Source organism: Pristiophorus japonicus, chromosome 21 (genome assembly GCF_044704955.1).
Source record: "Pristiophorus japonicus isolate sPriJap1 chromosome 21, sPriJap1.hap1, whole genome shotgun sequence".
Taxonomy (NCBI): Eukaryota; Metazoa; Chordata; class Chondrichthyes; family Pristiophoridae; genus Pristiophorus; species Pristiophorus japonicus.
This window is the reverse complement of record NC_091997.1, coordinates 45,301,525-45,325,934: the sequence shown is the minus strand read 5'-3', so window position 1 is coordinate 45,325,934 and position 24,410 is coordinate 45,301,525. Positions and strand designations below refer to the sequence as shown.

Here is a 24,410-nt window from a genome sequence, read left to right as displayed (position 1 = left end):
AAGAAAGTGTTCAGTTCCCGTGACGTGAATATTTATTCTGAACAGATCTTTAACACAACCGCACTGCAGCTGTAGGAGCAAGGCTCACTTGTACAGGAATCCACCTTGGTGTGAACACGTTCAGAAGCAAATGGACACATGCAATATTTTGAAGAAACTGAAAGAAGCTTCTGCTTGACCTTGCATTTATATCTCACCTTTAAAAGAAGAAAATGACCCAAGGCTCTTCAGGGGCGAGCCAAACGAATTGGACGCCCAGGTAAAGAAGGACACATTAGAAGAGGAGACCGAAGGCTTGATCCACGAGATGGGTTTGAAGCAGGGTCTCGCGAGGGGGAGGGGTTAGGGTGAGAATTCCAGAGTGCGAGGCATAGGTTGGCTGAATGTACACCCACCAACAATGGAGCAAGGGTGGAGGGATGCACAGTAGCAGAAGATAGAGGAAGAGAGTAGTTGTCGGGGTGGACTTTAACGTTGGAGAAGGTCAAGGATAGGGAAAGGCCAAGCCTAGGAAGGGTTTAAACATGAGGATGTGAATTTTAAATTGCAGAAATTGTGGGACTTGGAGCCAATGTAGCGAAGTAAAACCATGATGGACAATCAGAAGTTGGTGCAATCTTGGACACAGACTGAAGTTATGGAAGGTAAAAGATAGGGTCAGCCAGAATAGCACTGAAATGATTGAGTCTGGAAGTATCAAAGGCACAAAAAAGGTTTCAGCAGAAATTGGACTGAGGAGGGCGAAGGTCGACAATGCTGCAGAGGTGGAAGTGGGTGGTCGTGTTGTAGAGGATATGGGGTCGGAAGCTCAGTTCAAGGGCGAATCAGATTCCGGTGGCCGGGAAGCAGTATGGAGTCGGTGGTGAACGTACAGACCTTGTGGCAGATACCAAAGATAATGACTTCGGTCTTCCCAATTTTTAGATGAAGGAAACTGTGGTTCCTCCAAGGTTGGATGAGAGAAGCAGTTTGACAGGACAGAAGTAGAGTTGGGTGTAGTCAGTGTAAATCCAGAAGCTGACTACATTGGATGGGAGATTACTGAAGAAGATTAAGGGGTATAAAATTTAGGAGGATTTAAATTGGATTAATAATTGTAAGAAGGGAGAAAACAGTAGTAATTAAGGGCAGCTTTAAAAAATATATATACTTTTTTTTTTAAATGGAAGTGGGAAATGGTGTCCCTCAGGGTTCAGTTACAGGGCCACTTCTGTGCATATCAACATTTGGATATAGGTCTAAAGGGGGGGGTGGTGACGAAATGTACAAATGAGGGGTATAGTTAATGCTTTAGAAGACCAAATAATATCAAGGGACAGTGGCAGGACAAGGGAATGGATGAACAAGTGGCAGATGGATTCAATGTCAGTACATGTGAGGTATGCAATTTGGTAAAATAAAATGACAGCAGTAATTACACTGGGAATGGAAATAGGCAAGGTGTTATGAGAGCAGAGGGACTGGGAGATGTTCATTAACATTAAAGGCAGCATGTCAAGTTTGATAAGGCTGTAAAATTCTAGGTTTTATCCCAAGAGAGATAGAATACAAAAGCCAAGCGGTTAGAATATAGTGAAACCTGAAGACCTCAGTTCGACTACTGCGCAGTATTGGGTTCTACATTATAACAGGACATTGATACTTTAGAGGATTCAATGAACAAGTACAAATATGAAGACAGACTTAAATAGGGAGGATTATGGGGAGAGATAATCAAATTATGTAAGGATTTGAAAAGGGCCATGTTTGTCAGAGAATACTCATTCTGAGAGAAATGCTCGACAGTACACCACATTACAGGAAAGATGTGATTACACTGGAAAGGGTGCAAAGGAGATTTAAGAACGTTGCCTGGATTGGAGAATTTTGGCTATCAGGAAAGATTGGAGATGCTGGGTCTGTTTTCTTTGGAACAGAGGAGGCTGATGGGAGACCTGATTAATAATTTTATACACCTCAGAGTGGATAGGAAGAGTCTAGTTCCCTTGGCAGAGGGGATAACAACCAGGGGACATAGATTTAAAGTCATTGGGGAAAGGTTTAGAGGAGATGGGAGGAGAAATGTCTTTACCCAGAGGGTGGTGAGAGTCTGGAAGTCCCTGACTGAAAAGGGTGGTAGAGGCAGAACCCTCACCACATTTAAAATATACTTGGATGTGCACTTAACCTACAGGGCTATAGACCAAGAGCTGGAAAGTGGGATTAGGCTGGATAGCTCTTGGTCGACGGCGTGGACACGATGAGCCGAAATGGCCTCCTTCCATGCTGTAAATTTCTAAGATTCTACATGCATTTATTTCCCCCCACTGTCCCCCTTCCCCCTGAAAAAAGGGCCCAAACCATTTCATCAGTACTGACTGCCCATTTCAAGTTTGGATCCATGCTTACAAGGTACACAGTAACTGTCTTTACCTGTGGCAAGCTGAAGGCAATGCTCCCTGGAAGCACGGTGCCGTGGCTTTTCACCGTGAAGATGAATTTGTGGTTCGGACTAGTTTTCACAATCACATGCCTAGGAGGAGAAAAAAAAAAAGAGGGGGTGAGGCACATTCAAAAGGCAGTTGAAAACCATATGCTGAAGACTGCTGCACTAAAATTCAGAGGTCGATAAAGGTGATCACGTCAAGAGCAATAGTAATAACCAGCACTACGTACGATTAATTGAGCACCCAGCAGTGACAACATTTGCATCAGGATCCTGCTTTTAGGCTGTGAATAGAGAGCCAGTCTCTACAACCCTACTGGGCTCCACGTATTTCAGCGATGCAGGGTGCGAAAGGCCAGGAATGGTCTCATGTTAATTCACAGATCCTAGCTCCCCCAATCTGATGCCTATTCTTCCACCCAGAAAAACTGAGTCCATAATCCTGCTGACCCATTGGCCACGTTTACGAGAGTTGGCCTGGACTAATAATCCAGAGAATGCAAGTTCCAATCCCACCATGGGCAATTTGAGAAATTAATTAGCTTAAAAAAAAATCTGATACAACAGTAAAAGTAACCATGAAGCAGTCAGGTTAAAAACCCAACTGGTTCAATAGTGGCAAGGAAACTGTTCATCTTCTGGCCCATACATGACTCCAGTTCTATGCCAATGTGGTTGACTGTTAAATAACCTCTGAAGTGGCCTAGCAAAGCACTGTCAGGGGATGGGCAATAACACCAGTGACACCCACATCCTGAGAATGGGGATCTTGTCCACAAGACCCGCTACCTGCTCCCTCGACCCTATTCCCACTGAACTGACCACCACCCAACTCTCTTTTCTGGCTCCCATGTTAGCTGATATTGTTAATGGTTCTCTCTTCAGGTACCATCTCCCTCCCCTTCAAATCTGCCTTCATCACCCCCTCTCCTCAAAAAGATCAAGTCATGACCCCTTTGTCCTTCCAAACTACCGCCCCATCTCCAGCCTCCCTTTCCTCTTCAAAATCCTTGAACACGTTGGCGCCTCCCAAATCCGTGCCCATCTTTCTATAATTCCATGTTTGAATCTCTTCAATCAGGTTTCCTCCCTTGCCACAGTACCGAAACAGCTCTCAGTCACAAAACACATTCTATGCGACTGTGACAAAGGTAAACTATCCCTCCTTGCCCACAGCTTTTGACATGGTTGACTACTCCAGACTATGAAAGTAAACTAGCACAAATATAAAAACAGAAAGAGTTTCTATAGGTATATAAAAAGAAAGAAAAAAAAAAAAAAAAAAAAAGAGTGGCCAAAGTAAATATTGGTCCCCTGAAGGACGAGACTGGGGAATTAGTAATGGGGAACATGGAGATGGCAGAAACTCTGAACAAATATTTTGAATCAGTCATTACTGTAGAGGACACTAAAAATATCCAAACAGTGGATAGTCAAGGGGCTATGGCGGGGTGGGGGCGGTGTGGGGGTAGGAACTTAACACAATCACAATTACTAAGGAGGTGGTACTCAGTATGATAATGGGACTAAAGGCAGATAAAATCCCCTGGACCTGATGGCTTGCATCCTAGGGTCTTGAGAAGTAGCAGCGGCAGGGTTAGTGGATGCATTGGTTGTAATTTACAAAAATTCCCTGGATTCTGGGGAGGTCCCAGCAGATTAGAAAACTGCAAATGTAACGCCCCTATTTAAAAAAAGGCGGCAGACAAAAAGCAGGAAACTATAGACCTGTTAGCCTAACATCTGTGGTTGGGAAAATGTTGGAGTCCATTATTAAAGAATCAATTATTAAAGATGAAATAGCCGAACATTTGGAAAGCAGTGACAGGATTGGTCCAAGTCAGCATGGATTTGTGAAAGGGAAACCATGCTTGACAAATCTTCTTGAATTTTTTGAGGATGTAACTAGTAGAGTGGAAAGGAAGAACCAGTGGATGTGGTGTATTTGGACTTTCAAAAGGCTTTTGACAAGGTCCCACACAAGAGATTGGTGTGCAAAATTAAAGCGCATGGTATTGGGGGTAATGTACTGACGTGGAGAGAGAACTGGTTGGCAGACAGGAAGCAGAGAGTCGGGTTAAATGGGTCCTTTTCAGAATGGCAGTCAGTGACTAGGGGTGCCGCAGGGCTCAGTGCTGGGACCCCAGCTATTTACAATATACATTAATGATTTAGATGAAGGAATTGAATGCAATATCTCCAAGTTTACAGATGACATTAAACTGGGTGGCGGTGTGAGCTGTGAGGGGGATGCTAAGAGGCTGCAGGGTGACTTGGACAGGTTAGGGGAGTGGGCAAATGCATGGCAGATGCAGTATAATGTGGATAAATGTGAGGTTATCCACTTTGGTGGCAAAAACACAAAGGCAGACTATTATCTGAATGGCGGCAGATTAGGAAAAGGGGTGGTGTAACGAGACCTGGGTGTCATGATTCATCAGTCACTGAAAGTGGACATGCAGATACAGCAGGCGGTGAAGGCGGCAAATGGTATGTTGCCCTTCATATCTAGGGGATTTGAGTATAGGAGCAGGGAGGTCTCACTGCAGTTGTACAGAGCCTTAGTGAGGCCTCAACTGGAATTGTGTGTTCAGTTTTGGTCTCTTAATCGGAGGATGGACGTTATTGCTATTGAGGGAGTGCAGCGAAGGTTCACCAGACTGATTCCCAGGATGGCAGGACTGATATACGAGGAGAGACTGGATCAGCTGGGCCTGTATTCACTGGAGTTTAGAAGGAGGAGAGGGGATCTCAAACATAAAATTCTGACGGGACTGGACAGGTTGGATGCAGGAAGAATGTTCCCGATGTTGGGGAAGTCCAGAACCAGGGACACAGTCTAAGGATAAGGGGTAAGCCATTTAGGACCAAGATGAGGAGAAACTTCTTCAGAAAGTTGTTAACCTGTGGAATTCTCTACTGCAGAGAGTTGTTGAAGCCAGTTAATTGGATATATTCAAGAGGGAGTTAGATATGGCCCTTACGGCTAAAGGGATCAAGGGGTATGGAGAGAAAGCAGGAAAGGGATACTGAGGTGAATGATCAGCCATGATCTTATGGAATGGTGGTGCAGGCTCGAAGGGCCAAATGGCCTACTCCTGCACCTATTTTCTGTGTTTCTATGAGGGGGTTGACTTATGAGGAAAGGTCGAGTAGGTTGGGCCTCTACTCATTGGAATTCAGATGAATGAGGGGTGATATTATCGAAACTTATGAGGGGTCTTGACAAGGTGAATGCAGAGCGGATGTTTCCACTGATGGGGGAGACTAGAACTAGAGGGCATGATCTTAGAATAAGGGGCCGTCCATTTAAAACTGAGATGAGGAGGAATTTATTCTGAGGATTGTAAATCTTGAATAAATATTGAATAAATTTAAGACAGAAAGAGACAGTTTCTTAAACGATAAGGGAATAAAGGGTTATGGGGAGTGGACAGGGAAGTGGAGCAGAGTCCATGATCGTATTAAATGGCGGAGCAGGCTCGTGGGGCCATGTGGCCTACTCCTGCTCTTATGTTCTCCTCCAACATCATCCAGATGGGTGGGTCTGCACTCGCCTGCTTTTATTCGTATTTATCCAATCTTAACCAGAAATCACCTGCAACGGCTTCTCTCTCCACTCCCGCATAGTCACCTCTAGTGTCCCTCAAGGACCCATCGTTGGCCCCCTCCTATTTCTCATCTACATGCTGCCCCATGGCAACATCATCCGAAAACACAGCGTCAGTTTCCACATGTACGCTGACAACACCCAGCTCTACCACTGCTCTCCACCCCTCCATCAGACTGCTTGTCCAACATCTAGTACTGGATGAGCAGAAATTTTCTCCAATTAAATACTGGGAAGACCGAAGCCATTGCCTCTGGTCCCCACCACAAACTCAGTTTCCTAGCCGCCGACTTCATCCCGCTCCCGAGCGCCTGTCTGATGCTGAACCACACTGTTCGCAACCTCGGTGTCATATCGGACACTGAAATGAGCTTCCAACCACATAACCGCACCATAACAAATACCGTCTATTTCCACCTCCGTAACATCGCCCGTCTCCGTCCCTGAATCAGTTCATCTGCTGCTGAAATGCTCATCCATACCTTTCTGACCTGTAGCCGTTACTATTCCAATGCACTCCTCGCTGGCCTCCCACAGTTGTGAACTTGAGCAAGTAGCAGAACCTGCACTTGCTGACCTACATTGGCTCCTGGTCCACCAACGCCTCGATTTTAAAATTCTCATCCTGGTTTTAAAATCTCTCCATGGCCTCGCCCTTCCCGATCTCTAATCTCCTGCAGCCTCACAAAATGTCATTTTACTACATTAAAGGCACTATATAAATACAAATTGTTTGCGTTGTTGTTTAGGGCCATGCTGCTACCCCTGCATCAACAAAGTAAACTGGACAGATCTACTCAGGCTGGTGAATGGGAGGGCCTTTTAACACGAGGGCTGTTTGGCAGATCTGACAAAGATAACTTTGGCTTAGTCACTGGCTCCATGAGAATGCATCATGAGCTGGCACAACAGCAAGAAAAAGAGGTCATAGCAGCTTATGAAATGCCTCTGGTTGTGGGGAGGGGAGGGCGAGGAGAATAGAACTGGAGATTAGCGACGAGCTGCGCTCCTTAAAGTGTAAATGGATCACAAATGTAGCACGTTGATTTAGTGAATGGACTTCACTCTTCCCAAATCGGAGTAAGTGCCAACTAAATTATTGTTTTTTTAAAAAAAAAACAAACAGTAAATCCTTTATAGCAGGCAACTAAAGCAATAATCGTTCAAATAAGGCACTCAATCTTTTCTTTAAATTCTAATTTTTATGTGCGATAGCTTTGTCGACATTTATTTTTATCGTGAATCATTTCAAAAGTGCAGCACAGAAGGCATTGCTCGGTAAGCAATCACCCCACGTTGCCGGTTTGCTGGTTGGAATCCCAGTGGAGAATCATTAACGCAATGAGCTCATCACCGCTTTCAGCAGGCTCGGAGGAACCTGCTCCAATCTGCAGCATTCAATGGTCCATTTCCTCCAGCAGCATCGGAATCAAACACGATTTGGGATTTAAAATTTAATTACAGGACCCCTTCCTACCAGCTATCCCCACCCCCACACGAGGTTCCAGCTTCCACATACCAATCAGACAAACAAACTACCCTACCATCCAGAAAAACCACACAACAATTCGGAACAGGATGAGGCCACAAGTGCCTACAGACTACTGGAAGAAATTGATCCCAATCTACAGATCTAAATACTAAAGAACTTGCATTTATATAGCAGCTATCGCATTCTCAGGATGTTCCAAAGCATTTCACAGCCAATTATGCAGCAGTCATTATTACTATGCAGGAAACATTGCAGTCAATTTGTACACAGCAAAGTCCCATAAACAGCAATAAGATGCAATGATGAGTTAATCAGTTATTGGTGGTGTTGGTGGAGGAGAGGATGTGGTTGGAAGCTCAGCTTATCCTCAGGACACCAGGAAAACTTCCCTCATCCAATAGTGTCTTGGGATTTTATTTTGGTAAAAATGAAAATAGTCCTGGCAGAGATAAGGATGCCCTCTAAACAGCGGGAAAAAATTCATGAGAAAACATCATACAATAGCATATAGTGCCATTAATGTGGTGAAGTGAAATGTCCCAAGGTGATTCACAGGAACCAAATCAAACAAAATTTGATACAGAGCTACATAAGGAGATATTAGGGCAGGAGACCAAAGGCTTGGGAGGTTTTAAGGAACAACTTAAAAAGGAGCAGAGGGGTTTCGGGAGGGAATTCCCAAGCTTAGCGCCGAGTCAGTCGAAGGCATGGCCACCAATGGTGGAGCAATGAAAATTGGGGCTGAGCAAGAGGCCAGAATTGGAAGAGCGCAGAGATCTCGGAGGGTTATTGGTGGGATAGTGAGGGGCGAGGCCATGGAGGGATTTGAAAACCAGGATAAGAATATTTTTTTTTAAATCAGGGTATTGCTGGGCCAGGAGCAAATCTAGGGCAGCGAGCACAGGGGTGATGGGATGAGCAGGACTTGGGGCAAGTTAGAATACGTTCAACAGAGTTTTGAATGAGCTCAAGCTTATGGAAGGTGGAAGATGTGAGGACGGCATTTGGGATAGTCGATTCTAAAAGGTAATAAAGGCATGGATGAGGGTTGCAGCAGATGAGCTGTGCAGTCAGGTGATGTTAGAGGTGGAATTAGGCAGTCTTGGTGATGGAGTGCATCTGGGCCCGGAAACTAATTTCAGGATTAATTAATTAATTTTCCAAAATTACTAAAGTAGTGTTATTATTGAGCTACTGGCTTGCAAGGGTCCTTTATCTCAACTTAATTGAGAGAACGGAGCAACTAAACAGGGAAAGATACAGAAAGGACAATAATTGGACAGTGCAGCACATGAACAACATGCAATGCTGGGATACAGGGTTTTATCTCCTGTGGAAACACCGCGGTGTCAGGAGGGATGGAGGGGAACGAGGGATTGGTGACTGGACCAGACACACATTGCTCTCACTTCATGCTGCCCGGCTCTGGGCATCATCAGAGATCAGTCGCCCTTGTTGCCACACCACCAGTGTAGCCAGTTGAGGGGGTGCAGTGGCCAGGGCAGCAGACCTGTGCAACTTTTTCCTGATATTGTCCGACTGGTGAAATGACCTTGCTACAGTTACGTTTGAGAAATTTTGAACATGGAAAGTAATGGGTGGTTTATGGCACCAAGAAGATACCGTGTGACTCGTGACAACATCCTTCTACCATTCAGAAAGCAAATTATGCCTTTGGCAATCAGCTTTGTAGATAAATAATATATCAGACCATTTCCACTGGCATTTGGTGGTTTACAATTTTGACAGGAGACATGATTCGCCCTTCAAATGATTCAAGGCCAAAACTACCAAAAACTCAATGAGCTTCTCGGAAATGAAACGGCCAGCGTGTTTCCAGTTCAACTCCCAATAGGATACACTGCACGTCGTGTAGATGTGAGATTAAATTCCATTGTGAGTTGTACAGTTCAAAGTTAATTTTGCAAATAAAACTGAAGTCATGCAATAATCTAAAGGGGTTAGAAAGTTACATGCAGATTAAATTCTGCACTAAATCAGTATTCTTCAATATAGGATTAAGTTGCTTTAAAGACCGATTTAATTTTTTAAATAGAAGAGGATTACTCCAAGCCTGGCTGCACTTTCACACACTAGAGCTTATTTACACTTGCTGCCCAGACTCCAGAAGGCAAGTGGTTAACGTTTTGAAAGTCCCAATTTGTCACGCAACTAGAGTTCATATAAAGTGAAAAAAAAATACACCAAGGGACAGCGTAGTGAGTGCTATATTCAGGAATAAACCCAGTCCGGAGGCTTCTGCAAACCCATAATCGATTACAGATCATAAATGAGAGACAGTCCCCATTTCATTAAAACCGAGGCCCTGTTTGCTCTCTCAGATGGATGTAAAAGATCCCCGGCACCATTTTGAAGAGCAGGGAAATTATCCCGTGTTACGGCCAATGTTTATCCCTCAATCATCGTCCTAGGCAGTCCCTCGTATGGAAGATGACTTGCTTCCACGCAAAAAACGGATGAGTTCACAGGTGTTTCAATGAACGACCTAATATTCCAGATCCAGAACTACATCCTGAAGGGTGGAAGATGCCGTGCGTGGATTTTTTTTTTTTTTTTTTTAAAAAACGTGTGGTGACCGTTGCACACCAGCCACCACACGGGCTGGAGAGCTAGGTCTTGGTCCAGTGGCAAGGGTTAACCAGGACGACTGGAGACCAATTCTGCTGCACGGACCTAGTGCGCACACATATCGTAGTGTGGGCTGGCCCATGCTGCCCCTGGGCCCTTGGCTCTTCTGGGCCCCTCAATCAACATAACAAAAACAGATTATCTGGTCATTCACACATTGCTGTTTGAGAGAGCTCGTTATGCGCACATTGGCTGCCGTATTTGCCACATTAAAAGAGTGACGAGACTTCAAAAGTACATCATTGGCTGTAAAGTGCTTCGAGATGTCCGATGGTCGTGAAAGGCGCTGCACAAATGCAAGTCTATCAACAATTGTACAAATTCTGTATACTACAGCTCCCAACTGCAATACGTTGACATGGAAAATTCAGTTCATATGCTCAGCTCATCAGCTTTATATGCATGTATGTTCTATTAAAAATTGTAGAATGTCACAAATTCCTGGAGTGGTTTCATTATATTTTCTCAAGATGTTCTTGTTTGACAGTGCAAAGACACAGTTTGGCCTGTGGCAATCAGTTAACTCTTAAGCATTCAGGTGGTGCTTCAACATAGTGCAAAATCCAACCCAACCCAATCAGATCACCAGGTTCCTGGAGCGCAGGTCAGATGTATTCAGCTGCAAGCTACAGTTGCCAACCCTTACCAAAATTGGCCTCTAGGAAGTCCCATTTTAAGGTCTCGGAGTTCACTGATCTTAACCAACCACAGTTCTCCATTTTGCTTCTTTCGCCACTATTAATTGCCTCATTATATCCCACTCCAACCAAGTATGAGGAACTCGTGGACAGAAGTGACCAAGGTCGAGACCATCCACTCAGCTACTAAACTGCTGACCACCCAATCACCCTCCTGGCCCTCATGCTAGCGGTTATTGTAAAGGGTTTCCTCTCCTCGGGTACCATGGTCTTCACTTTCAAAACCAATGTCATCACCCTCCTCAAAAACACCACCCTTGAACTGCCCCAATTCCAACCTTGCTCGCCTCTCAAATTCTTCCACGTGTTGTTCCTTTCAAGATCTAGTGCCATCTTTCCCAGAACTCTTGTATGCAACTCTCTCCAATCAGGTTTCTATCCTTGCCACATCACCAAAATGGCCCTTCATTTTAGTCACAGATTGGTTTCCTAGTCCCCCAATGCCTCAAATTTAAAATCCTTGGGTTTCCATACCTTGAAGGCTTCACCCCTCTCCATCCCTGTAGCCTTGGCCAGTTCTACAACAACACCCCCCCCGACCAGTGTTCTTCCAGCACTGGTCTTTTGAACACCCCACCATTGGCAGCCGTGCTTTCAGTTGCCTGGGCCCCACTCGAACGCCCTCCACTTCGCCCTCCTCCTTTAAGACGATTAAAACCCACCTCGACCACCCTTCCCAATATCTCACTCTTTCGGCATCCATTTTAGTTACACCGCTGAGAAACACCTTAGAAAATTTATCCTGTTAAAAAGGAGCTTTAGAAAAGGAAGTTGTTTGTGCTGGGTTGTAGCCAATGAGAGAGTCCTACACTTCCATGAACCCAGCAGAATGAGTACAATATAAAAGCAGCTGTTACAAAATCATGGTTGCATTCCAACCACCGATTCAGTCAAATATCCAACTGATCCGAAACATTCATGGTATAAATATGAAGAGAATTTGCTTTTTTGTTAGAGTGCTGGATGAAAGCCCAAGACAGCCCCCAGGTTAACAATAAAAGGACAAACGGTTGTGGGCATGGTAGTGTAGTGGTTATGTTACTAGATTAATAATCCAGAGAATGGAGTCGGGTTCAGGGACTTGTAATTCCATTTTTTTTTAAATCTGTTAATAAGAAGCTGGTATCAGTAAAAGTAAAAGTAAAGCTGTCAGATAGATCAGAAAAATCCAACTGGTTCATGAATGTCCGATCTGGAAGGAAACCTGCTGTCCTTACCCGGTTTGGCCTATGTGACTCCAGACCCACACTAACTATGTTGACTCTTAAATGCCCTCTGAAATGACCTAGCAAGCCACTCAGTTATGTCAACAGAGTCAGCTGTGGTTCAGTGGTACAGCACACTTGCCTCCGATTCAGAAGGTTGAGAGTTCAAGTTCCACTCCAGGAACTTGAGCACATAAATCTAGGCTGACACTCCAGTGCAGTGCTGAGGGAGCGCTGCACTGTCGGAGGTGCTGCCTTTCAGTTGAGACGCTAAACAGAGGCTCCGTCTGCTCTCAGATGGACCTAAAAGATCCCACGGCACTATTTTGAACAAGAGCAGGAGAGTTATCCCCGGTGTCCTGGCCAATATTTATCCCTCAATCAACATAACAAAAACAGATTATCTGGTCTTTATAACATTGTTGTTTGTGGGAGCTTGCTGTGCGCGAGTTGGCTGCCGCGTTTCCTACATTCCAACAGTGACTACACTCCAAAAGTACATCATTGGCTGTAAAGCTCTTTGGGATGTCCGGTGGTCATGAAAGCTGCTATATAAATGCAAGACTTTTTCCTATTTCAAACTGTATAGGACAATTGGGAGTGGACAATAAATGCCAACTATGCCAGCCCAGAGAATTACTTCAGATTAGTTGACACCAGCTTGGATTTTAAAAGACTGTCTTTGTTAAATAAATGTCATATTTTCCCCCCTTATTGATGATTGTTGGAAAACTTGTCCCATAGTCCTCTAGTATTCCTGTGTAAGCCAGAATATGAAGTGCTGACACGTTATTCAACTGTAAGTGGCATCACAGCAGAGCCTGACCATTTTCGCATCAGACCTCCACCAACGCACTTTCCAATAGGGCTCACTGGATTGCCGAGGTGAACAGCAATCCCTGGTTAGTTTGCCATCCAACAATGAGTCTTCATCATAGGCGGCCCCTCGAACAAGGATGACCTGCTTCCACATGAGTTCACAGATGTTTCAATGAAAGACCCGATATTCAGGTCCTGAACTCCAGTTGAGGGGCGGAAGATGCCTGTGCGAGAATTTAATTTTTTATTTTTATAAACGTCTGGTGACCGTTGCACACCAGCCACCACACGGGCTTGACAGAGCTAGGTCTTGGTCCAGTGGCAAGGGTTAACCAGGACGACTGGAGACCTGCTCTGCTGCACAGACCTAGTGCGCACATATCGCAGTGTGGGCTGGCCTATGCTGCCCCTGGGCCCTCGGCTCTTCTGGACCCCGTACCCTCATTCGCCACACCTCCGCCACGATCCCTCATCACTCCACCGCCCCCCATCACTCGCCGCAAGTCCGCCACGACCTTCCCACTCCTCTGCCGTACTAGGGCCCCGCCGATGCTCCTGCCCACGCTCCAAACGACGTCCTGGGTCCTGATGACGTCACCTCGAAGTAGCTCACGCTGGAAGCTGCAGTGGCACGCTCCAGCTGTTTTTATAGCCCTGACCTGCGGTGGTGTTCTCTCGCAGGCCGGGGTGGGCCACGGTGAGGTGGTCAGTGGCAGTATGCTCCTCTGCAGAGATCGGCTAACTCAGAAGTTAATCAGAAATATTCTGAAAAAGCTGAAGCACAGAGATTGCCCGTGAAAGCGGCAATGCAACGCACAGCGATGTGCGCTTCATCAATTTGCTCATGTAACAATTTAGGGCTTTAAACAAATGCAAATTCTGCACAGTAAAATCTTAATTCAAATCTTAAATGGTGGCGGAAGTCAACATGCCATGAACAGCAACATTGCTTTTGCAATTTAAAAATTTTAGGCTGTATCCGACTATTCTGGGGTCAGATTGGACCTCTACTCTAAATTTAGTTTCTTCTAAAATTGGTGCAAAGTCAAACCACTTTGCACCAATTGTAATGTAAATGCAGCCTTAAATTACTTAGAGACATGCCATTCGACATGGCATGCTTTGTTGCCAATACCCACAATACACCCAACAATCAGTCTCTTTACAGGCACATCGAGATGGGAGTTCCATTTACCTTGGGGTGATTTAAAAAAAAATATAGCAGCTGGCATTCCACCGACAGGAAGGATATAAAGATTGTGCAAGCATTATTTCCCATTTTCACTGGATGCTTCTGATTAACCTGCGGTTAATTGAGTGTTAAGGAGCTTTGGCTGTAAACCAGCAACTGCGTCACAGATTAATTATGTTGCAGCATTGGAGGGCTACGATCTGCACAACAGCTCTGCCCTTGGAGTCATTAATGGGGCAGTCTGGTTATGGTCACAATCATTTTCCTTAATCTCAATTGCAAAGCACTGGGCGACCAGCACAGAGAATACTGCAGGACAAAACAAGAAATGAGCTGTCCTTCAAGGTCAGTTGACTCAGAAAGAGAGGTTGGAAATCGCTGCATTCTGGCAGTACAAGTGACTGCAAGGAAAATCCAACAGTCCTCCTCCCCCACCGCTCCTATGGAGCTGGTACTGAACATGCACTTAAATAACTCAATCTGGTTTAGCAATACCCACTGAAACTGCAAGGAAATAAAAAATTAATTGAAAAACACTGCTTTCAAACATTTAATATCAGATTAGTATTCAACCAAAATACAACTGGGATTAGTCAGTGTTGAAGCTGATCTTTTCTTGTTAAACCGCAGCAGTCTGCAGAGTGGTTCAAATATTAATTCTCTCTCTTGTAATAAATGAGATAGCAGAGTTTACGCTGCAGTATGAGAGAAGTCAGTAAATGCAAGCTCCAAGTTCCAATGAGATTTAAAATATTAATTTGCTTGATTCATGTTAGCAGGAAATTGGTCCCAAGCATATTTATTATTCTTTTTCCAATTGTATGGAGTATGTGGAAGGTTGAGATAGAAAGACAGTAGACTTGAATAATTCAGTATTAAAAGACAGCCTTCTGGGCAAAGACCAAAGTACAAGATGAGAGAATATATTCCCTATTCTTGTTGGAGTTTGTGCACTGCAAGCAGGTATGATATTGATAGGCTAAAGACAAGACGATCAGCAGGAGGGGCCATTGGAGGGAGCAGCGTGTGGTGGCATTCCACTGCAGGGAGCAGCGCGTACTGCTGCAGGAGGGCGACGGCTGCGAAGCCAGGTCGCCGATTGCAGTGCAGGCAGGCACAGCAGGAGGGGCGAAGGAGCGGCAAGAGTTTGTGGAGGGAAGTGACCGGGGCCCAGGAGGGGCGCGAGTTTGGGGCTCAGAAGAAGCGAGGGCCATGAGGCAGCACGGGCCAGCCCACACTGCGATGTCTGCGCACTAGGTCCGTGAAGCAGAGCTGGTCTCCAGTCGTCTTGGTTAATCCTTGCCACTGGACCAAGACCTAGCTCTGTCAAGCCCGTGTGGTGGCTGGTGTGCAACGGCCACCACACGTTAAAAAAATCCACGCACAGGCATCTTCCACCCTTCAGGATGTAGTTCAGGATCTGGAATATTAAGTCCTTCATTGAAACACCTGTGAACTCATCCCTTTTTGGCATGGAAGCAAGTCATCCTCGCTTCAAGGGACTGCCAATGATGAAAGTCAAGACAGACCTAGTTAATATGCCCAGCAAATCACTGATCCAACAGAATTGCTGTACCTTTTATTTGTACAACTGTTTAAAGGCAGCTGACCAAACACATCTTCACAAAAAAAAACCTGTCGACAAACAGGTCCATTGGACTAGCCTCCCTGCAGTGTTAGCAGACGGCCCGAGTCTGGTAGTGAGGGGGCAATTGAGTCCTTCGGCTTGTACTTAATAGCTATCCCGCTCAAACAACACGACAGAGCTACACGGAACCTTCTTCCTGCACAACTGCTAAAGGCCAGAGACCAGGTATCGCCCCATCCTTGGCTCCACATATCTAGCGAGCTCGTATGGAAGAGTGCATTGCTGACAAGATAGATGTTGTGAATTCGACACCCACCTGGGACAGCTGTGGGGACACCTTAGACAAAAGCAAGGAGCACGGCGTGCAGTTTTGGCCACCCCATTACAGAAAGGATATTGCACCAATGGAGAGGGCAGCTTCATTCAGGTGACAGCAGAGATGAGAGATTATAGTTACAAAGACAGGCATTAAAAACGAGGGCTGCATTTCTGTGCAGCAAAGATGGTTCGAGTCCAATACAAGTATTATGGTTGGAAACAGTACACAGTGAAAGTTTATTTATTTCCATTGGTCAGTGAATCTGCAACAAGGAAACACAAAATTTAGGCATGGAATTAGAAACATAGAAAATAGGTGCAGGAGTAGGCCATTCGGCCCTTCGAGCCTGCACCACCATTCCATAAGATCATGGCTGATCATTCACCTCAGTACCCCTTTCCTGCTTTCTCTCCATACCCCTTGATCCCTTTAGCCGTAAAGGGCCATATCTAACTCCCTCTTGAATATATCCAACGAAGTGGCCTCAACAACACTCTGCGGTAGAGAATTCCACAGGTTAACAACTCAGTGAAGAAGTTTCTCCTCAGCTCGGTCCTAAATGGCTTACCCCTTATCCTTAGACTGTGACCCCTGGTTCTATACTCCCCAACATCGGGAACATTCTTCCTGCATCTAACCTGTCCAGTCCCGTCAGAATTTTATAAGTTTCTATGAGATCCCTTCTCATTCTTCTCAACTCCAGTGAATACATGCCCAGTCGATCCAGTCTCTCCTCATATGTCAGTCCTGCCATCCCGGCAACCAGTCTGGTGAACCTTCGCTGCACTCCAATAGCAAGAACGTCCTTCCTCAGATTAGGAGACCAAAACTGAACACAAAATTCCAGGTGAGGCCTCACCAAGGCCCTGTACAGCTGCAGCAAGTCCTCCCTGCTCCCATACTCAAATCCCCTCGCTATGAAGGCCAACATGCCATTTGCCTTCTTCACCATCTGCTGTACCTGCATGCCAACTTTCAATGACTAATGAACCATGACACCCAGGTCTCGTTGCACCTCCCCTTTTCCTAACCTGCCACCATTCAGATACTATTCTGCCTTCCTATTTTTGCCACCAAAGTGGATAACTTCACATTTATCCACATTATACTGTATCCTCCATACATTTGCCCACTCACCTAACCTGTCCAAGTCACCCTGCAGCCTCTTAGCATCCTCCTCACAGCTCACACTGCCACCCAGCTTAGTGTCATCTGCAAACTTGGAGAGATTACTCAATTCCTTCATCTAAATCATTGATGTATATTGTAAAGAGCTGGGGTCCCAGCACTGAGCCCTGCGGCACCCCACTAGTCACTGCCTGCCATTCTGAAAAGGACCAGTTTATCCCGACTCTCTGCTTCCTGTCTGCCAACCAATTCTCTATCCACGTCAATACATTACCCCCAATACCATGTGCTTTAATTTTGCACACCAATCTCATGTGGGACCTTGTCAAAAGCCTTTTAAAAGTCCAAATACACCACATCCACTGGTTCTCCCTTGTCCACTCTACTAGTTACATCCTCAAAATTCCAGAAGATTTGTCAAGCATAATTTCCCTTTCAGAAATCCATGCTGACTTGGACCGATCCGGTCACTGTTTGCCAAATGCGCTGCTATTTCATCCTTAATAATTGATTCCAACATTTTCCTCACTGCTGATCTCAGGCTAACCGGTCAATAGTTCTGTTTTCTCTCTCCTCGCTTTTTAAAAAAGTGATGTTACATTAGCTACCCTCCAGTCTATAGGAACTGATCCAGAGTCGATAGACTGTTGGAAAATGATCACCAATGCATCCATTATTTCGAGGGCCACTTCCTTAAATACTATGGGATGCAGACTACCAGCCCCTGGGGATTTACCAGTCTTCAATCCCATCAATTTCCCCAACACAATTTCTGGACTAATAAGGATTTCCTTCAGTTCCTCGTGCTCGCTAGACCCTCTGTCTCCTAGTATTTCTGGAATGTTATTTGTGTCTTTCTTCATGAAGACAGAACCAAATTATTTGTTCACATGGTCTGCCATTTCTTTGTTCCCCATGATAAATTCACCTGATTCTGACTGCAAGGGACCTACATTTGTCTTCACTAATCTTTTTCTCTTCACATATCTATCGAAGCTTTTGCAGTCAGTTTTTATGTTCCCTGCAAGCTTCCTCTCATACTCTATTTTTCCCCTCCTAATTAAACCCTTTGTCCTCCTCTGCTGAATTCTAATTTCTCCCAGTCCTCAAGTTTGCTGCTTTTGTTGGTCAATTTATATGCCTCTTCCTTGGATTTAAACACTATCCTTAATTTCCCTTGTTAGCCACAGTTGAGCCATCCTCCCAGTTCTATTTTTACTCCAGACAGGGATGTACAATTGTTGAAGTTCATCCATGTGATCTTTAAATGTTTGCCATTGCCTATCCACCATCAACCCTTTAAGTATCATTTGCCAGTCTATTCTAGCCAATTCACGCCTCATACCATCGAAGTTACCGTTCCTTAAGTTCAGAACCCTAGTCTCTGAATTAACTGTGTCACTCTCCATTTCAATAAAGAATTCTACCATATTATGGTCACTCTTCCCCAAGAGGCCTCGCACAACAAGATTGCTAATTAGCCCTTTCTCATTACACATCACCCAGTCGAGGATGGCCAACCCTCTAGTTGGTTCCTCAACATATTGGTCGAGAAAACCATCCCTAATACACTCAAGGAAACCTTCCTCCACCGTACTGCTACCAGTTTGGTTAGCCCAATCTATATGTAGATTAAAGTCACCCATGATAACTGCTGTACCTTTATTGCACGCATCCCTAATTTCTTGTTTGATGCTGACCCCAACTTCACTACTACTGTTTGGTGGTCTGTACACAACTCCCACTAGCGGTTTCTGCCTTTTGGTATTCTGCAGCTCTACCCATACAGATTCCACATCATCCAAGCTAAGGTCCTTCCTTACTATTGCGTTAATTTTCTCTTTAACCATCAATGCTACCTCACCTCCTTTTCCTTTCTGTCTATCCTTCCTGAATGTTGAATACCCCTGGATGTTGAGTTCCCAGCCTTGGTCACCGTGGAGCCATGTCTCCGTAATCCCAATTATATCATATTTGTTAATAGCTGCCTGCACAGTTAATTCGTCCACCTTATTACGAATACTCCTCATATTGAGGCACGGAGCCTTCAGGCTTGTCTTTAACACACTTTGTCCCTTTAGACTTGCTGTAATGTAGCCCTTTTTGATTTTTGCCTTGGTTTCTCTATCCTCCACTTTTACTTTTCTTCTTGCTATCTTTTGCTTCTGCCCCCATTTTACTTCCCTCTGTCTCCCTGCATAGGTTCCCATCCCCCTGCCATATTAGTTTAACCCCTCCCCAACAGCACTAGCAAACACTCCCCCCAGGACATTGGTTCCGGTCCTGCCCAGGTGCAGACCGCCCAGTTTGTACTGGTCCCACCTCCCCCAGAACCAGTTCAATGTCCCATGAATTTGAATCCCTCCCTCCTGCACCGCTCCTCAAGCCACGTATTCATCTGAGCTATCCTGCAATTCCTACTCTGACTAGCACGTGGCACTGGTAGCAATCCTGAGATTACTACCTTTGAGGTCATGCCTTTTAATTTAACTCCGAGCTCCCTAAATTAGGATAAAGCAGATCGTTACAAGATTTTTCACCCAAAGGGTTATAAAATCCTAGAATGCATCACTAACAATGGCTACTAGAGCCAAGTCAGTCAATCATTTAATACAGGATTATAATAGTTCACAAAAATTAATGAAGGACGAGGGGCAATAGCAAGGAAATGGAATGAGAACAGAAGGCTCCGATACTGAACTAGTACAAGGAATGGCACGACGGGCTATATATAGCCACCTCCTGTGCTGACATTTCTAGGATTTTATGAACACACAGCACAAAGAAGCAAAGGAAGGAAAATAATCTCAAAGATCCTGTCTGTTTGATATAGTCAGAACCATGGACAGCAGCAGTGTGCAGGCCTAGCCAATGGCAGCTATCAGCCAGGATCAGCAGAGCAAGTACACCACCATGAAACAGCTGTCCGTGTTTGCTGACGTCAAACCGGGAAAAATTATCTAGTGCAGCATTTAAAACTCACAAACAAGAGAGTGGAGGGAACAAACCTAAGTGTACAATTGAACATGCACATATGGCAATCAATCATGTATTATGGAACAAAGTATATCTGCGTGCCTTGTTCCAAAGCAGTGCAACTCTACTCCAGTGCTTTGATGAAAATAAAACAGTTGCAATCAAAACTTCAAATGGTATGATTGTGGTTAGTAGAACTAAATATTAAATATACTCATTTGGAACAAAACAAATGATACCAGGCGCAACTGCAACCCATTTGGAACTTCTCTATCCTGGGGAATATCAGGGGCGGCGGGGGCGGTGGAGGAGAACCTGTGTCTCATTTCATAAACACACAGCAGTTTTGAAATTCAGAAAAGTAAAACCAGGTATATTCTGTAATAATGATGATTCCGGCTTTAAGCGATTACTGCTCCGATGACAACGTGCCCTGAACAAGATGCCTTCTGGACATACTTGAAGCATTAGGTGGCTGGGTAAGGGAAATCCACATTTCTTCAAAATAAAGCAGGTGAACGTCACTAGAAATCATAAATTAATTCATGTATTAGCAAAAAATCAATTCAGAAATCAGATACCAGCAGAATTTCCGGGTGTAAATGTTGATAAACATCTCGTGTATTCGGCCAGGAGGAACAGTAAAGACATAGGCTCCAGAATGCTCCAAACAAAAACCGGGAAAATTGGGGCACGAGAACGAGGAGCTTCAATGGGTCAAATGGTCTGGTCATCCTGGTCTTTCCTCATGTTCCTTCCTGTTTGGTGAATTAGGTAGAAGACATGGGTGGAAACAAATGTAACAGGGATAGTCGATCAGTGAAGGGACGTCAGTAGCTGCTGGGAGCAAAGCTAGGCTTTACCTTCCTGGGGCATTACTGAGAAACCCCCAACATATTCCAGCAAGTGACTCATTTCTCCATGGAAACTCTCCATGTCACGCAATGACACGGTCTGGCAGAATGTGACCAGCAAGGGAATCATCAGGCCATATTTCGTTTTGCAGAGTCTTTTGGAACCGACAGACAAAAGTGTAGCTGCAATTGTTCTCGTATTCCTGGCATAAACAGAGAGCTGTGGCTCAAACACTGCACTAAAAACACAAATTATACAAGTGCCCACTGACTAAAAAGGGGGGGGGGGGCACTAAAACCAGCACAATAAACAAATTAAACTTTAGACAAACATAAAATTAAAATTTGGTTGCCGGCGGCAATGATGCACTCCAGTCCCTCCGGCGCCCACCTCTCGCGGAAGGCCGCGAGCGTACCGGTGGACACCTCATGCTCCATCTCCAGGGACACCCTGGCTCAGATGTATCCGTGATCAACAGCTCTACAACTCTTTTGGGGAAAACATAAATTAAATCAAGTGCTCCCCGAATCAGCTAGACAACTCTTTTGGGGGGGGGGGGGGGGGGACGGACAAAATAAACATTAGGTCAAGTGCCCCCCAATCTGGGGGACACTCCAAATATTTCACAAGGCCCTTTTTTTTTGTTTTTTTGGGGTTTTTTTGTATTTTTGTAGTTTTTTTGGGGCTCTAAAACCATAATTTACAAGTGCCCCCTATAAAAGGGGAGGGGGGAACACTAAAACCAGCATTTAAAACAAATTAAACTTTAAAACATAAAATCAAATTAAAATTTGGTTGCCGGGGGTGATGATGCACTCCAGTCCCTCCAGTGCCCACCTCTCGCGGAAGGCCGCGAGCGTACCGGTGGACACCGCATGCTCCATCTCCAGGGACACCCTGGCTCAGATGTAACCGCAAGCAACAGCTCTACAAACCTGTGAGCGTCCTCACAGGTGCATACATTACAATGTTGACATGTAACTGTTTCAAGCGACCCCAATCCTGTCTGTCACTTGACAACTTCAGCATTCTAAATCTCGACTTCGTAATGGAATATTGATTGACATGCAGCAAAGAGAACCCAATTCTTGTTCCTTAAACGAGCGCCGTTCAAAGCTGTTAAGATCAGCAGACTTGGAGAATGACCTGTTCCATGTTCGGGGTTCATTCACTCCAAGAATGGAGAGCTGCGGCTGGGATATTTGCTCTCTACAAGGTCAGCAGCTCCGTGTCTTGGCAGTGCTCGAGCTAGACCTCCTTGGATATGCTAGGAATACAAGAACAGATGCAGCTACACTTGGACACCTTCAACAGCGACATGCTGATATTAATTCAGCTCCTGCTGCAGTCAGCTCATTAAATCGTACGAGCCAGTGGCACGGCTTACAACAAAAGTCACCACTTAAACCATATAGACAAAGATAAAAATGTTAACTTTCTTTCTAAACCAAAATGATTGACTATCGGTATCCCAAAAATTCATCCAACTATCTGCATTTGTAAAGTTTTACAGCAGTTAGTTCCTCATAACCAGAGAATCAATCTTCTGAGAAAATAGGTTTTGATTTTTTTTACACTGCAAGTGTCAGTTGTTGAGCAGGAGTCACACTTCAGTTAATAATCATCTCAGAATATGGAAGCATCTATTTAGGTTAAACATTTGGTGCAGAATGGCTTTTTTTTGTCATTTAAAGTTAGCAGGAATTTAGACCAGCAATGGCCCATCCTCGACTATTTTATCTTTGAGATTATAGACACATCACATTTCACCACATCTAAAAAGGGATCTTAGCAAGATCCAAACCCATGTGCCATTTTGGGGTACAGCAATGAAGAGATTGGTTAGAACTGTGAATTTCCTCCTAGTTCAAGACACATTTGCCTCGGAACAGTAGATTTTTAACACACGAGTTTAAAAAAAAGACATCAACTGGCCTGACTTGCTGAGATTTCCAGCATTTTCTGTTTTTATTCCAGATTCCAACATCCGCAGTATTTTGCTTTTGTGTTGCGACACATTATTATGGTGCAAAGGAGTCAGTGCTGACCAAATACGAAATGTCGTGCGCAACACAATGTTGACCTATTTGGGCCAAAATTATGTCAAGGTCGATGCCTTCACTTCATTGGTACATGCTTGCATTTTTCTCAGCATTACCAGACAAACTATCCACTATTTATGGCTCCCTCACTGCAGAAACCATATAATGGATCACCTTCAGAATCGATACTTTACTGTAGATCAGAGGTTTTAAAAGGGTGGGGGGGGGGGGGGGTGCAGCTCGCTAAGGACAACAGGGGTGGGTGAGGAGGTGCAGTACTCAGCACAACAAATGATACTGAATCCCTGCTGATTGGTCCATTGTGCACAATACGAGAACCACAGTCCCTGTCACAGGTGGGACAAACCGTCGTTGAGGGAAAGGGTGGGTGGGACTGGTTTGCTGCATGCTCTCAGCGTTGAGACTCGAGGTGCTCAGCGCCCTCTCGGATGCACTTCTTTGGCCAGGGACTCCCAGATGCCGTTGGAGATGTTGCACTTTATCAGGAAGGCTTTGAGGGTGTTCCTGTAATGTTTCCGCTGCCCACCTTTGGCTCGCTTGCCATGAAGGGGTTCCGAGTAGAGCGCTTGCTTTGGGATGTGCAGTAACTGATGTACCACAAGCAGCAGTGATGGGTCCACTGTTAGGGGTTCCAGCATCCCCAGCTCAGGTCGGCCCATATTGCACCTCCCCTGGCTCTGCAAGGCTGCAGCAGTTAAAGGGAAAGACATTTGTGTGAAATTTGCTGATTGCTGCATGGACATGAAGATCTTGAAGCAGTTGGTCGTTTGAGGCTTGAGACATGCAATCCCTACATCACTCAAGCGTTTTGAACTGCTCAATTGGTGACCAGTTTTTTTTTTCCCCAAACCAACCAGCATTAAAGTCTACTACCTTCTTGGGGAATACAAAATACTGCTTTACTTAGATAAGGGAGGGACGCGAATGGGGCATAAAGCTCCGAAGGGTGGGGGGGTTGGGGACCTGTGCTCTAGACGATTATACAGCTCCCATAGGCTACAATATAGGATTCTTTTAAACCCACATAAACTAAATCTGCCAAAGATGTTTCATCTTACTACGTCACCCAGAGAGTGCTTAGAATGTGCAACTTGCGACATGGAATAGTTGAAGTGAATAGTTTAAGGAGAAGCTAAATAAACATCTGGGAGAAAAGAACAGATAGGTTTAGGTGAAGTTGGATGGGAGAAGGCTGGTGTGGAGCATAAACATTGGCATAGACCTGTATGTCCTGGTCCTGTGCTGTAAATCCAATGTAATTCTATGCAATTTTGATTGATGCATTTGGTGCACTAAACAGCTATTTAGATGGGTAAGGAGGCGAAGAATGAAGCATCCATGCAGTTACATCAATTTGCAAACCTCGATCACTCTTGCTTGTAGCTGAGAAA

The 24,410-nt window shown here is 44.9% G+C and overlaps 1 protein-coding gene across 2 annotated transcripts in view; it reads right to left on the bottom strand.

Moving 5' to 3' along the window:
* The window catches only part of LOC139233982 (vesicle-fusing ATPase), a 322,181-nt gene that overhangs the window by 262,914 nt on the left and 34,857 nt on the right, over nt 1-24,410 (bottom strand). For both annotated transcript variants that reach the window (XM_070864726.1, XM_070864727.1), the window contains exon 3: nt 2,413-2,512. In XM_070864726.1, coding sequence (XP_070720827.1) covers nt 2,413-2,512 — 100 coding nt within the window. The remainder of the gene's footprint in view (nt 1-2,412; nt 2,513-24,410) is intronic.